The sequence below is a fragment of the Hypanus sabinus genome, chromosome 22 (genome assembly GCF_030144855.1).
Source record: "Hypanus sabinus isolate sHypSab1 chromosome 22, sHypSab1.hap1, whole genome shotgun sequence".
NCBI lineage: Eukaryota > Metazoa > Chordata > Chondrichthyes > Myliobatiformes > Dasyatidae > Hypanus > Hypanus sabinus.
In genome coordinates, this window is record NC_082727.1 from 28,828,719 (window position 1) to 28,844,489 (window position 15,771).

General features: G+C 37.0%; 1 protein-coding gene across 9 annotated transcripts in view; it reads left to right on the forward strand.

The window, feature by feature from the left end:
• rhobtb1 (Rho related BTB domain containing 1) overlaps positions 1-15,771 on the forward strand; it is a 70,534-nt gene that overhangs the window by 12,275 nt on the left and 42,488 nt on the right. For 5 of the 9 annotated variants that reach the window (XM_059947380.1, XM_059947374.1, XM_059947375.1 and 2 more), the window contains 2 exons: positions 6,685-6,886; positions 7,730-7,833. In XM_059947380.1, coding sequence (XP_059803363.1) covers positions 6,695-6,886; positions 7,730-7,833 — 296 coding nt within the window. In that variant the 5' untranslated portion in view covers positions 6,685-6,694. Of the gene's footprint in view, positions 1-4,252; positions 4,430-6,684; positions 6,887-7,729; positions 7,834-15,217; positions 15,281-15,771 lie in introns of those variants that run through there. The other 4 variants (XM_059947376.1, XM_059947377.1, XM_059947378.1 and 1 more) reach the window with 3 other exon arrangements.

Consider the following 15,771-nt stretch of genomic DNA (forward strand, 5'->3'; position numbering starts at 1 on the left):
TATTACTGTATGTCTAACAAGTTAATGTTTTTGTAGAGGTACTTGGGAAATCCAAAACAACAAGGCTTTAGACAAAGTCCAATGACATACTGGAAAGGAAGTGGGTTCCAAGGAGAAGATGCATGTTGGATCCCACCTCCTAACTCTAACTCTTTTTTTTCTCTCCAGTCCTGATGAGGGGTCTTGACCTGAAACATCGACTATTCTCTTTTCCATAGATGCTGCCTGGTATGCTGAGTTCCTCCAGGATTTTGTGTGAGACGCTGCATCTAAAAGTTGTTTTGTGACCGGGAGCGAAGGGATTCAGGTGGTAGTGATTATGTGGGCAAGTGGGTTTGAACTATAGGATCGACCTTATTGAATGGCAGAGGAAATTTGAAGGCTTTAAAAAAGACAGTACAGAGGTTGACAGCTTAAAATAAAGCTGTATACTTTAGGAAGTGATCAGTGGATAACTTGAGTGAAATTTTGAAAAAAAGAACTGAATTGATCAGGATAGAAAAGTGATAAGTAGAATTCATTTAGAATGAATGATGTAAATCTGTAGAAAACAAAGAAGGTAAAACAAAAGTTACAGAAAATAGAGGGTTGTTGGAATGCAAACCAAATATAGGGAATTTAAGAGCTGGCATGACTGGAAATAAGGAGTCAGTCATTCATGATGGAAGTAGGAAGAATGCTCTCCATCCAGAGGATAACTAATTTTTGGCATTAACTACTCTGTGGGATGATATTCAAGATTGTTAGAATTTTAGGTATTGAGCAAATCAAGGAATGTGTAATATAAGACAGGCACAGATTTAAAAGTTCAAATTTAATTGTCATTCAACCATACACAGGAACTCAGTCAAACAAAAGTGTTCCTCTGGTGCTAAGGTGCAAAACACAGTACCAACAGTCATGTACAGCTCATATTGCACATATAATCATAATAGCAGAAAAATATAACAGTTTCAAAAAAAATGTATATAGCCCAAGTCTCTGAGTGTCATGGCTTGTAGATTGATGTCTGTCTTCCCAGGACCAAATATTAGAGGGCAGCACTGAGGGGAGGTGCCAGCCCCCAACCCAGTACAGAATACAGTGGCACACAGCTGCCTCCAGTGTCTGCTTCATTGGTGACCCCAAGATAAGATGCCTTGTCTGCACGACAACTGAGGCAACACAGCTCTCTTGCTGTCATTCTCCATCAATGAACCAGTGAATCAGACTCGCAGTTCTCTACATTACCAATGTACAACAGGGTCTTTCTTGTGATTACAAGAAAAATGACAAAGCCAAGTATTTCCACCATTTGTTGGATTGCACATTGCCTGGCTGGCTAAAGCAGGTGGCAATCCAGTGTGCAACAATTCTAGCTCCATCACTATCCAGCAACTCACTGGTAGGGTAGATGTGCCAAACAAAAAAAGACAAAGGACAAACAATTGTACCTTTGCTTGGACCCAGGGAGGCTGCTGTGTCTTGAGCATGCTGCCACTTTACTGAGTAATGGAGCAGATGTGAGGATAAAAATTGTTGAATTTGGAAGTATTTTTATGAACACGATGTGCTATAACCTAAAAGGCTGAAGGCCAAGAACCAAGTGTGATTTGGCTGGATTTCTCTTGCAGTCAACATGAATTATTATAAATAACTTTGATTCTGAATTTATCAGTGACCCACATTATTCAAATTTTACAATTACCTTGTAATTGTGAGAATAAGTAGAAGTGTAAACTTAAAGATACTTAGTGGGAAGGAAGCTGTAAGATTTCATGTAGTTAAGTTATAATTTGGACCAAAAGGGAGATCAGTATTAGAGGAAAGATATGGCAATCAAAGGAGATTTATTGGTGTTGATTTATTATTGTTGTGAGTGCTAGGGTATAATGGAAAATGCTTTTGCTCGTGTGCCATCTACGTAGATCATGCCATACATAAGTACATTGAGGTAGTAAAATGAAGGCGGTAGGTAAACAATAAATTGCACAGACCATTATAAGGTAGTTTGGGGGAACAGGAGTCTGATAACAGTGATAAAAGTAGTTGTGTTTGAGTCTGGTAACAATGTGCTTTAAACTTCTGAATATTTTGCCTGATGGGAGAGGGATGAAGGGGGAATGACCAGGATGAGAGTGATTGTTGATTAGATTGTCCAGTTTTCTAAGGTAGCAGGAAGTCTAGATAATCGATGGAGGGGAGGCTAGTCTGTGAGAGTGACTGGGTTAATTCAAAATCTTTATAATTATAGTCTTGGGCAGAGCAGTTGCCCTGTTCTATACTGATCCATCTGTGTAAAGATGTTTTCTGTGGTACATCTGTAACAATTATTGGGGAAGTAGAGGAGCTTGTACTCCATCTTGTCATTGGAGGTTCACACCACTGGTGGTGTCATCTACAAACTTGTACATGGAGTTAGATAAGAATTTAACCACACAGGGAGAGTTCTGGGTTTATTGTAAATTACTAAGATGCACTGTTGATGAGGATAATCGTGGGGCTGTTTCTGCCCATCCTTACTGATAGCATTCTGTTTGTCAGAAAGTCAAGGATCCAGTTGTACATGGGGATGCGGAGTCCTAGGTTTAGAAGTTTGGAGATTAGATTTTTTTGAATTGCTATGTTGAAGATTTAGAAATCTGTTTGGTGGGGGGGGGGGAGGGAGAGAAACTCATTGAAATACAAAGTACAAAACAGTAATCAAAGCAGCTAATGGGAAATTGGCCATAAGGGGAGATCATTTTCTTAGAGCTATGATTAGTCCTAGGTAAATTTAGTTTGTATAAGGGGTACATTGCTTTAAAATGTGATGGCCTTGGACAAACGGTTGCTATGTTCTGATTCATTGAGTAAGGATGCTTTCTGTGATGCATCTGTAAAAGTCTAACAGTCATTGGGGAGATTCTGCATTTTCTTAGCTTATGATATACTTCGAAGTACAATATAAATTTACTGTAATTTTATGAGTTGATCAAATTACATTAAGCAATGTATATAGAAAATTTAAAGGGATATTATTGATGTTTCAAAATAAGTAGAGATTTGGTGAAACTTATGCTAATGTAGAAATTTTAACTCAAAGTAATATAAACTTCAAATTGTGAAGGCAGGTAGAAGTGTGGAGCAGAACAACAGCAAAAATTATTTTTATTAATGATAGTTAAGGACGCCAGTCATGCTGACATCAAATAGTACATCAGTTATGAACGTCTGACTTTTAACATTGTTTAGATCAGCAGTCATATTTTGAGTACCAATTAGATTAATTTCAAATAAAGAATGACTATTCTAATAAAAAGATTAAGATTTTAAGATATTATTTAGCTGCCTGTTTTTGTAGTTTTTATTATTAATCACTGACAATCAACAGTTCCATATTCTTTCTTTCACAAATTTACCATTGGCAATCCTTGAGCATCTCAGGATTAAGTTCCTGCAGATTATGAAGACTTTATGGCCAAATCCTTTCTATTCACCATAGTTGTATGCCTTTAATGCAGCCTGGTAGAATTCATTCCTCTGAGTAAGAAATAATTAACAGTAAAGGTCTTTAAGCATTTCTCTACTTGCCTTCAAAATCTTGTAGATATAAGCGGTTGATTGCAGCTTGCCCAAATAATGTTAGCGGTAGATTCCTCTTTTATTTACCACAAAAGACATTGTAATTGCATTTTAATAGGAAGTATTGTGATTTTTTTTCCAGCAATGAGACTAGCAATAGCTTACTAAAAGCTAGACATACAATTAATATTTGTTATTTGATATGAACTAATGTTTCTGAGAAATAAATTGAGCAAAAAATTTATTACCATATTATACCACAGATAAATTACAGACTGAACTTCAGTTTCTATCCTGGTAAACCATTGTTTCATACTACATATTTTATACCACATACACAACTGTTGCTTGTTTTATTTTGTTGGTGGATATTTGTACACATCAAGACGTGAGTGTTGCTCACATTTTCCATTTGAATCTGAGTAAACAACCTTACTGAGGTAGTCCAATCAGATGAGTGAAAATGGGCAAACTAAATTATTTCTTAATTCGGTACTTACCAATGTAATCCAGGCACTCTTTGGTCATATTTTATCCTTTAGAATAATTGGCCTCATAACTTTAGGGCCACATTGTGTTGCATTTCTCTTTACAGGGATATCATGAAGCTGATTTTCCTGATTATAGATTGAGTACTTCTATTAGACAATGATTAAATGTACCTAGTATTTTGTGTTATTTTAAAATTGTCATCCATATTTTATTTCAGCGGGGGATTGTTTATTGAAAAATGAAATGGGCATGGTTTCCCAAAGCCATTACCCTCAGCTGAAGAGATGCAACAGGACAGAAAGCTCCAGCTGTCAGCTCATATTTGTATCTAAAATGCCTCAATTTTTTTTCTCATGATTCACAACAATCGTGAGAACATTCACAACACAGCATGGTAACTCTTTTCTATTTTCTAAATCTCCCACTATCTTTAGAAGTACTGGCAATACTAGGCAATAATCCAATTTTGAAGGGTTTTTGGAAAATAATGTAAATTTGCTTTTGCTCAGGAGTATCATGACAAGAAAGATAAGGATTTTGTGAGGCAGTAGTTTTGGCAAGGAACAATAAATATTAAAAAATTATCTATTCATTTTGGCATTTATTCAGAATTATAATTTATAACTCGTATCTACCATCTTTATCATGTTTCTGTAAATAACTACAAGACTATGGTCATTTATGGAACTCTTCTAACTCATCCACATATTAATATAATATTTGAAGGGATTGGATTGGTGTCTGCATCCAGAGTTAAGTTCTCATCTTGTGCCATTTCATTGCAAAGACTACCTAGTCTGATTTTAATTTGGCTCCTACATCAGTGCTTATTCTGATGAATGGGTATTTTTTTTTTATTTCCTCAAGGTCCTTTTGATTGGCATTGCCCCTGCTCAACTCCTTTCACAAACCAGTTCATTCAAATCTGCCTCCTCTATCACGTCATGTATTAGCTCAATCGTCCATTAACCCCATCCTTAGTTTACATTAGATTCAGATCCAAGTCTCTCTTTAGTATTTTCAAATTTAATCTACCTGGTCACTTCCTGACTATATCTTACACCAGCCTTTTAAAGCCTTGTCTTTGAAGTCTCAGTTTCTCTGTGTCTTGGACTAATATAGTAATATAGGTTCTTTGGCTAGTACCAGTACATGCCAACCTTTTTGCCCAGCTACACTAATGCTATTTGTTCACATGAAAACTGAATCTTGCCTATTGAAATTTCTTTATAAATGCTTTTAAATATTGTCTCTGCCGCTTTTGCACCCTTCTGTATTATTGACTTAAATCTCTTCAATTCTAGACATCATTCTTATAACATTCCCCCTCCAAATTCCTCTATCAATCTCATCTTCAGCCAGCCTCTTTGAACTAATCTTTGTCCAATCTTGGCATGTAATTAACACCTTTGTGAAATGTCTTTGGGATGTTTAAACTGCCACATGTAAAATTGTTGACAAAATTGAACGAATGCCAGAAAAGAGCTAGCAGAAGAAACAGCAACTATGCACCACACTTTCTTTAAGTACCTTGTGGTTTAACATCCTATTACTATAAATAGCAGTTCCTGCCAATCCCAAGCAAAGCCATACAGACTAGGTAGCCTTGTTTAAGAAAATCAGTTTACAATGTTCAATGTTTGCCTAAGACTAGTGTGATAACAGTGAAATGTAAAGTAGGAACTGGGCATGTTACAACATTGGATTTCAACAGTGTTATCATCCCACTGGTGAGTTATCTGGAACTGGTTGCTGCTTGCTAGTTGCAGGATAGCATTGGCTACAAGGAGTGGGAAAACTCAGTGGCAAGGTCCTGTCTAAGTTATCAGTGGGCTGGGTGTTTTTGGCAAATGTATCCCACAGCACAGTAGTACTCCTGTATTTCACATGGAGGGAAATAAACATTTTGGCCTGTTATTTGTGGTCTTCACTTTCTGAGCTCCAGGTACTTGTACAGTAATTTCAGCTGTACCTGGAAAGTTCTTCGGGGATACCATAAGTGACCCTGAATTGCAATGAAGCATTGCTGAGGTTTTTTGGACTTTTGCACGGAAGTTGCATCATGTGAGGCAGAGGAGCTCCCACTGTTCCAGGTTCAATAGTTTTTCTTCAGCTTATCAGAAATGGGTAATATACAGAGGCAAATTAGCCTTACAGCCTATTATGCCACAGTTAAAGTGAATATTTTGATTACCACATTGTGGGCTTTTTATGTGTGAGCTCAAGTGTTAGACCAGCCTGGCAAGGTTTTCTCTTTAGAGTTGTTGTGTTTCCATTTCCCAAACAAAATGATAACATGTATAGACTAATTTAAACAGGTTTCTGTCAGAACTGCGTAGTTGTAACCTATACCTATCTGGTTGTTTCTACTTCCAGAGCAACAACTAATCCAACAAAGTTTAAAATCCACTTTTGTTTATGCATGGCAATCTTGTTTTAAGAAATATTAGTTAAATCTGACAATATTTGTCTTGTATGTACTGAAAATTTCCAGGCAATTGCATGGATTAATACAGACCACAGTATGAATGGAGTGTGATTTCACTCATTTTGGATTTCATTTTGAACTGTTTGGGCCATGTCACTGAATGAAGTGGCTTTTGTTCAACTGTAATTGCCAAAGAACTTAACATTTTTTTCTAATCACAGCTTACTGTAAATGGATGCCGCTATGGATTATGAAAGGCCAAATGTTGAAACCATCAAATGTGTCGTTGTTGGAGACAATGCAGTAGGAAAGACACGACTTATCTGTGCAAGAGCATGTAATACCACCTTAACCCAGTACCAACTACTATCAACACATGTCCCCACTGTATGGGCAATTGATCAGTATCGTGTTTGTCAGGAGGTAAGAATGTTTTATCAAAAGTATTCTTAATAAAAATATACTTTATATAAATATTTATTTGCTTTCACTTAGTTTGACAAATCCAGATAATCCACAAGACTTTTTTTCCTGCAAAATATATGAACAATACAGAGGACAGAATAGCATGGAACAATGCTGTTCTAATCACAATTTTAATGAAAACTAATATCTATTCTCTAATAGCACACAAATAATTTTGAGTGAAATAAATTCGATTTTGGATTCAAATAAGGAAAACAAGACATGAAATTTAGACTCCTTTGGAACCCTTTGGAAATCCTGAAATAAAGGGGTTTTTTTATCACTTAGTTTAAAAAGTTTATTTTTAGGCAATGTTTAAAAATTGCAGATGATGGAAATTGGAAATTATTAGGTGAAAGTTTAGAAGAGGTCAATGAAATGTTTTGCTCTGTTTCTGACTACTGGATCTAGCATTTTGTATTTTCATTAATGAATATTTTAAAACTTGTTTAAAGTGCAACTTCTGGCAAAATGATTTAATAGTGTAATTCTTATATATTATTTGAAAATACTTGAGATATGACCAAAACTTTCCAGCTACCTTGAGATTTTCATTTTAAACATTGCTTATTCCTGTTAATAAATTGCACTGTTTTGTTAAAATTATATAAACTGAGAAATATATTTTAACATTAATATTATGTTTTTTGCTTGTGTAGTGTGTTTCATGTCTATATGGAAACGTAGGATGGTATTGAGCTATTCCCAGTGACATAAATGTAATATACTTAAGTTTGATGACAAATCTCATAATAGAGTGAAAAATTAAATGTCCAATTATACTAAATGTTGATTGTTTAGGTCCTTGAACGTTCCCGTGATGTTGTAGATGAAGTTAGTATATCACTTAGACTGTGGGACACGTTTGGTGACCACCATAAGGACAGGCGTTTTGCATATGGCAGGTAAGAACAAAATGGGAAGAAAGCCACAAACAAAACATGTATATGTGAAATAAATTGTTCAATCGCAGTTGGTTTAAAAAAAAAAGTTTGTGTTGCATTTAAGAGTGATTTTGCTACATGAGTAAGATGGGCATTGTACAATTAAACGTGATATACTAATACCAACATTCCAACACTGAATTCAAGTTTGGTAAGCTTGGTAGTGAAATATAAACAATGTTACATAATCTGAAATCAGATTTATAGTTGGGTTTTTGGAAACAATTTTTAAGTTGGCTTAAGTTAGATGCTGCAGATTGAATATAAAAAGTTTGTGATTAGCGTAAAATAGTTTATTGATACCAAAGCTTTTCAAGACCAGGACAAAATTACTAGCAAATTTTAGGATTGATAATAGTATATGTAACCACTATATGCAGTCGCTATTTATTGGGGCAGACAGAATCCTTCATTTCTTCATTATAGACCCTACTTTGCTGGCAGCATTATCCGATAATATTTGTAAGCATTTTCGTCAGGTTAGTTTGTAATGATTTCCTTGTATTTGTGTCCCTTAATTACAAAATCATGTTTTGAAATGAGTTCATTGGGGATGTTTTACAGATAAAATGGAAGGCATTTATAAGTGTAATCAGAGCCTAAAGCTCATTACCCTGCAAAAGAAATACCAGTTACATAATTCAATATTTTAAATCTGAGTTTTGTACAGCTGGAATTTTAGGGCATGTTGTCAGTTCTCCAAACATTGACCTAGTTTGTAATTTTGCAGATATTCGATAGTCAACAGCTGAAAAAGAGTAAAAAGCTTAATGTTTAGGTTAGAATCCTTTCATCAGATTAAAATAGGTGAGGCCTTTACTAAGGGAATATTCGAGGGTAGATGTGGTGATTACAAGATAAATATTGTTAAGCTTGCTGGTGTACTAAGGTTATCTGCTCATGCAGTGAAAAGGAACTGACATAGGAAGGGCCCTTATGAAATACTATATCTGAGAATGGTGTGAAATTTGAAGTTCTGAAGTTCAATTATTCAAACCAGAAGAATGCACAAAGTAAGCATAGTGTCCAAAATTATTTTAAAAATTCATGTTATGGGTAAGGACCTCGGCTGCATTCAGCAACTGTTTAAAAATAACAAGAACTACCTATGATTTAATAAATGGAAATAGTCCTTTTGAGCTGCAGGAAATTACCCCTGCAGTCTTCTGCCAGGTTGGTGCACAGAGTACTGAGAGGTTCAATAGATTGGAGATGTTAGGAGGGGAATGACGAATGAAATTAAAAAAATAACATAATATAGCTATTAAAAACAAATGCTAGAAATACACAGCTAGTGGAAGCTGTAGAAGGAACACAGAATTTCGGATCAGTGGTGGTTCATATAAGTTAATTTAGATGCCAATCTGTAAAACTGAAATAATTCTTGAGTTGCTTATGGTTATTTAATTAAATCAAATCTGTTAGTATCAAAAATGGAGGGTTCTCTTCTCTTGGATTTTTTTTTAAACTGGAGCTACAAGTGTATTAGTTGGTTGTTTCTCTCCATCTGTTGTCAGTCTGCTTCCATGTAGTTCCCCCTGTAAACTAAAGATGGAACCATCTGGGCTGTGACTTCTCCAGAGCTGCTGGGAACAGCTGCTAGCTGATAGGGGCTGTGTTTCTCAGAGCTCGGTTTTCATGATGGCTTTTGCTTGATTTATGCTTCCTATCTAACATCTCAATAAAATGTGACTTTTACTTATAGTTGTGAGGTTAAATTTAATAAGATCAGTCAACCATTTGGAATTAGTTTGCTTTTTTTTATGTATGCAGGCTGCAACTCTCTGTGCTGTGACTTAAGTAATCGAGAATTTATATAGATTCCTATCTGAATAGGTTACTACAGAATGCCATTTCTCAAAATCACATGAATGCAGGAGACTGGATAATGAGTTCCATGTGAGATCCAGACTATGAACCGTATCTCTAACAATTTATTCCTTAAAACTGTTGCCACTGTTTATGGCCTAGGCCATGGTTTCATTTGGACAAATAACATTAAATGCAAGAAATTGTCCTTATCTCTACAAGTTACCAGCAAAATTCTTCTCTGTGTACATGGGTTCTAATTCCACCCCCCCCCCCCCCCCACTGCACTCTTTTTAGCATATTGGCATTTAGTAGATAAAATTACAAAGCATTTTTGCCTCTTTTTTTTAAATTTCCTTCTCCTTATGACATTGACTCCTTTCTGATACAGATTGTGGTTTTTTTTAACCTAATCAACATAAACCAGATTTCAGAATGGAACTAGTTGTGAATATACTTGTCAATAATATGGGATAAATATGGTGGATTGATATGGGTCCAAATTCAGTAGATCTCAGTTTAGTAGTAGAATATTTATTTAAGTAGAGCATGGTGCATCAAGATACACCTGCTGGACTTGAATTACAACCTAAGGGAGTTCCTGTGTCCCATACTGAAAGGGTAGTACTCTGAGAAGCTTAATTTTTTTGTTTAGTAAAACATATCAAAGCTCTTTAAACCATTTTAGAAGAATATTATGGCTATTATGTAACCCTCAAATATGACCATCAAAGAAAGAGAAATATGCAATTTTAATTTTCCTTTCAGGGTGTCATTAGATCCTACTTAGCAGCCAATGCAGTGCTTCTGAAGTTAAATCACAATTGCAAAGAGTGAATCAAAAGACATGCCATAGTCCTAGAATAGCATTAAGCTAAGCAGTTAAATTGTTTTCAGGAAACCACAAACTGCTGGATGACGTAAAGAGGCCATATAGGATCTTTTAGGGGAAGGAATTGTCAACATTTTGCATCAGGCTGAGAGTGGAGGGGAGAGATAACTGGTGTAAAGAGGAGAGTGCGATGAGTGAGTTTTGGGCCAATAATGGACTGAAGAAAATGGGCAGAAGGAGCCTCACTGGGAAAGGAGTGACTTAGGAGACAGAGACATACAGAGGCAGATGGGTGAAAAGAGCAAGTAGACAAAGAAAATGAGGAAGTAAGATTACTGAAGCCAAGCGGGGAAGGGTGAAGGTGGAGACAGACTAGAGGTTGGATGAAAAGATCTACCAGTGCTAGAATCTGATAGGTAAAGAACTTGATAATGGGAACCATTACAGAGGGATAAAGCTTTATTTGTCACATTTACATCAAAACATACAGTGAAATACATCGTTTTGTGACAAATGCAATCAGCAAGGATTGTGCTGGGCAGCCTGCAAATGTTGCCATGCTTCCAACACCAACGTGGTATCCACACAACTCACTAACCCTAACCATGTGTCTCTGGAAACATAGAAAATAGGTGCAGGAGTAGGCCATTTGGCCCTTCGAGCCTGCACTGCCTTTTAGTATGATCATGGCTGATCATCCAACTCAGAACCCTGTACCTGCTTTCTCTCCATACTCCCTGATCCCTTTAGCCACAAGGGCCATATCTAACTTCCTCTTAAATATAGCCAGTGAACTGGCCTCAACTGTTTCCTGTGGCAGAGAATTCCACAGATTCACCACTCTCTGTGTGAAGAAGTTTTTCCTCATCTCGGTCCTAAAAGGCTTCCCCTTTATCCTTAAACTGTGACCCCTCATTCTGGACTTCCCCAACATCGGAAACAATCTTCCTGCATCTAGCCTGTCCAATCCCTTTAGTATTTTATACGTTTCAATAAGATCCCCCCTCAATCTTCTAAATTCCAGTGAGTATAAGCCTAGTCGATCCAGTCTTTCTTCATATGGAAGTCCTGCCATCCCAGGAATCAATCTGGTGAACCTTCTCTGTACTCCCTCTATGGCAAGAATGTCTTTCCTCAGATTAGGGGACCAAAACTGCACACAATATTCTAGGTGCGGTCTCACCAAAGCCTTGTACAACTGCAGTAGAACCTCCCTGCTCCTGTACTCAAATCCTTTTGCTATGAATGCCAACATACCATTTGCCTTTTTCACCGCCTGCTGTACCTGCATGCCCACCTTCAATGACTGGTGTACAATGACACCCAGATCTCGTTGCATCTCCCCTTTTCCTAATCAGCCACCATTCAGATAATAATCTGTTTTCCTGTTCTTGCAACCAAAGTGGATAGCCTCACATTTATCCACATTAAATTGCATCTGCCATGAATTTGCCCACTCACCTAACCTATCCAATCCTCTAACCTAACCTATCCAATCCACTCACTTAACCTATCCTCTTAGCATCCTCCTCACAGCTAACACTGCCGCCCAGCTTCGTGTCATCCGCAAACTTGGAGGTGCTGCATTTAATTCCCTTGTCCAAATCATTAATATATATTGTAAACAACTGGGGTCCCAGCACTGAGCCTTGCGGTACCCAACTAGTCACTGCCTGCCATTCTGAAAAGGTCCCGTTTACTCCCACTCTTTGCTTCCTGTCTGCCAACCAATTCTCTATCCACATCAATACCATACCCCCAATACCATGTGCTTTAAGTTTGCACACGAGTCTCCTGTGTGGGACCTTGTCAAAAGCCTTTTGAAAATCTAAATATACCACATCCACTGGCTCTCCCCTATCCACTCTACTAGTTACATCTTCAAAAAATTCTATAAGATTCGTCAGACATAATTTTCCTTTTACAAATCCATGTTGACTTTGTCCGATGATTTCACCTCTTTCCAAATGTGCTGTTATCACATTTGGAATGTGGGTGGAAACCAGGACACCTGAAAGAAACCCATGTGGTCATGGGGAGAATGTACAAACTTGTTGCAGAGAGCGGTGGGAAACAAATGCCAATCTTATGTCGTTGGGGCTATAAAGCGATGTGCCAACTGCTATGCTGATGATAGAACCAGCTGGGGGAGGAGATCCTGTGGGTATGTGGCTGGTAGGTGGATGTGACTAATGGGATGGGAGATGGTGATGCAGATGGGTGATGGTCTTTTAGGGAGCATAGGAAAGGGAGCAAACACGGGAGGACCAGAAGTAAAGGGAGCACTATAGTAGGTAAAAGTTTCCTGAAACTGGAAAATTCAATAATGCAGACTACCTAGGTAGAATTTGAAGTGTTGGTTGGGATGGTACATCATCACCCTTCATTACTGCCATCTGTAACATGATGCCATCAGCCAAATCTCCTCCCCACACCTTTCCAACTCACATAACATCCTGACCTGCTCATGCCTCTCAACCCTTTTTTGATCCCTAGCACTTTCCCCTCAAATGAAGGAGGTGCAACATTTGTTCCTACACCACTTTTCTCGTCACCGACCAGGGGCATAAACAGTTCTATCAGGTGAGGCAAAGATTAATGTGCACATCCTGCATCATTCATTGAAGCTACTGCATTCACTGTTCCTAATATGACCTCAGATTTTTTTGCTGAAACCAAGGGTAGGGTAGGCAGTTGGTTTACAGAGCACCTCAGTTTTGTCTACAGTGGCCATCTTGAGCTTAAGGTTGCATGCCAATCAGCATCCTTTCCCATTCCCCACAACAATGTATCCGTCCATGGTCCTCTGGCCTTCTTTTCTGTCAGAGTGAAGCCAGGCACAAACCCTCCCTTCAAGTTGATTGCTACATATACAGGAAGGTGCTGTGAAGCCTTTTGTGCAGCTTCCTTGAATATCACTTGACTTCTACTGGCCTGCAAGCTTTTAATTGAATTGCTTACTATAAATAAGCTAGGATACAATCTGTAGTCCACAGAATGGAAATAAGAGGATTCAGTCATATGCCTCTGATTTAAGGAGTTTGGATGCTGGCCCAAAATCGTTGATAAAAATATCAGCAGTGAATTTGTTTCCAGGCTGCAGATAACCAAGTGTGTGACTGACATCCTCAGGAAATGAACCTAAAGCAAAAACTGAGATGTATTTGGATTGTCAATGATGAAAACAACTGATGTTAAGAGTTGCTAGTGATTGTTGTTTAATGTATCAAATTTATCAAAGCTAAAACCACCTCATCATTGCTCTGTTGTGACCATTTAGTAATTGGTAACTGATATTTTCTTGAGTTATACACATAATACCCTAAGGATAACCTCTTTAATATTTCTAACAACTGAGTTTGAATATTGTAGTAATGTAGAAATGGTACTGCACAGATTTACAGTACATAGTGTAAAGTTAGCCTCTACCAACATTTCACTTTTCTGATCAACCATTTCAGCTTAATATTACCTTGCAGGGGATACTAAAGTTTCAGATGAATCAATCTCATATGAGATACCCATTTTCTCCCTCCAAGTACAGTACTAAAAGTTAGCATTTTTCTTATCCAATGACTGAACTGATTACTCATGTAAAGCTTCAAGGTTTATTGCCGTGAGGTTGCAATTGTGAAGAAGGTGCATTGTTCAGGTGTGATGATAAAGGAGTCTTACATTTTTGTAAGACTGTGCTGAAGGTCACTGTTATGTTTTAAAAAGTCAGTTCCAGTCAATAAAAAGTGATATTAGTAGAGATTCCAATCTTATGCAGACTTTAAGGTTTGAAAGGTTTTCATGTTCAATGTTGGTAATTTCAATTGACCATTCCACTTTTAGCAGGTAATGTAGGATACTGATTATTCACTGGATGTTTAAGATACGTTTCTACTGTGTGTTATTTTCTGGTGGACTTTTCAGCATTAAGGGTCCACTCAACTTATTAATGAGGTTAAAAAAGACATGAATCTAAGCAAGCCCAAAGTAACCAATGTGGAATATACTTTGGAACTTGCAATAATCCAGACAATGTCGAAGCAAAATCTGTTTTCTCTAAAATTATGCTGTTTTTTATTTAAATTAGTACCTTCTGAGTGTAACTCCCTCTGTGTTAAATTCACAGAAAATGGTTCAATTTAACAAAATAAGAAGTATTATATACATCTGACTTTACTACTCTGGTCTAGCTCTTTCATGATGTTGAACAAGTATTCTGCTTTGGGAAGCAGAATGGTGATAACCAAAAATGGCATCGGTGCACATTGCTTATCCTTGTCCATCACATTCGCTGGTTACTGAGGAAAATCTTGACAGATTTTTATTAGTTGCCTGCAGTTCCATGGTAATGGGTTGCTTCATATTATAGGTCAACCACTGAAATTTGAAGGCTCAATTTGGATTGTGGCCTTTTTACTGTTCACTTCACAGGCAACATTCAGCAGATGTATACATATTTTCTTACCTTTGTTTTTCCTTAGAATTATTTTTCAGAATAGTGTTTCTAAATAATTGCCCTCTCAGCTCCGTTAACTCTTTTAGAATTAACACATTGCATGAATTTATCCTAAACTATAAGCTATCTGGCTGTAATTTTGTCAACAATCTTCAAACATTTTGTCCTTGGTTTTGGTCATAGTTTCTTCTAATTTGTGGCATATATTAATGGCAATCAGATTTAATGTATCATCATGCCTTTGCGTTTTCTAGTGTTTTGGAAAAGAAACATTCAAAACAACATTGAAGAGATTGTATTCTTGGTTGGATTGGGAAGTACGTACTTGATTATTTACACCTGAAATTTTCAGCACAATCAATCATAGTAAAAACGGTACACTTTAGTAGCCTTCAGTAACAATAGCAAGCACACAGCAGTCAGAAGTATTGTAGAGCATCCTAGTTCAATATTAATCAAAATATCTCCTTTGTCAGATCCTTAGGTGAGCATTTGCTATTAAACACTAATTTTTTTCCCATCTCCTTCACTCTCCAGTGCTGTGAATTTTCTAAGTAAGTTTGACAATTTTATGTTGAAAGATGTCTTTTTATGAGATTTCCTGATCACTGGAAAATGAATTGCACCTTAATTAAGCATCAAATTGCAAGAATGTTCCTACAGCACCTTTGTAGGCAAGTGTTGAGCATTGGTCACAGTTAATGTATTAAGTTGTTGTTCGATACATTTTTGCCTTTATGTTCAAGATAATTGACATGCAAAGTTAAATCCTGGGAACAGATTTGAAAAGCAAATGTTCAAACTGTTC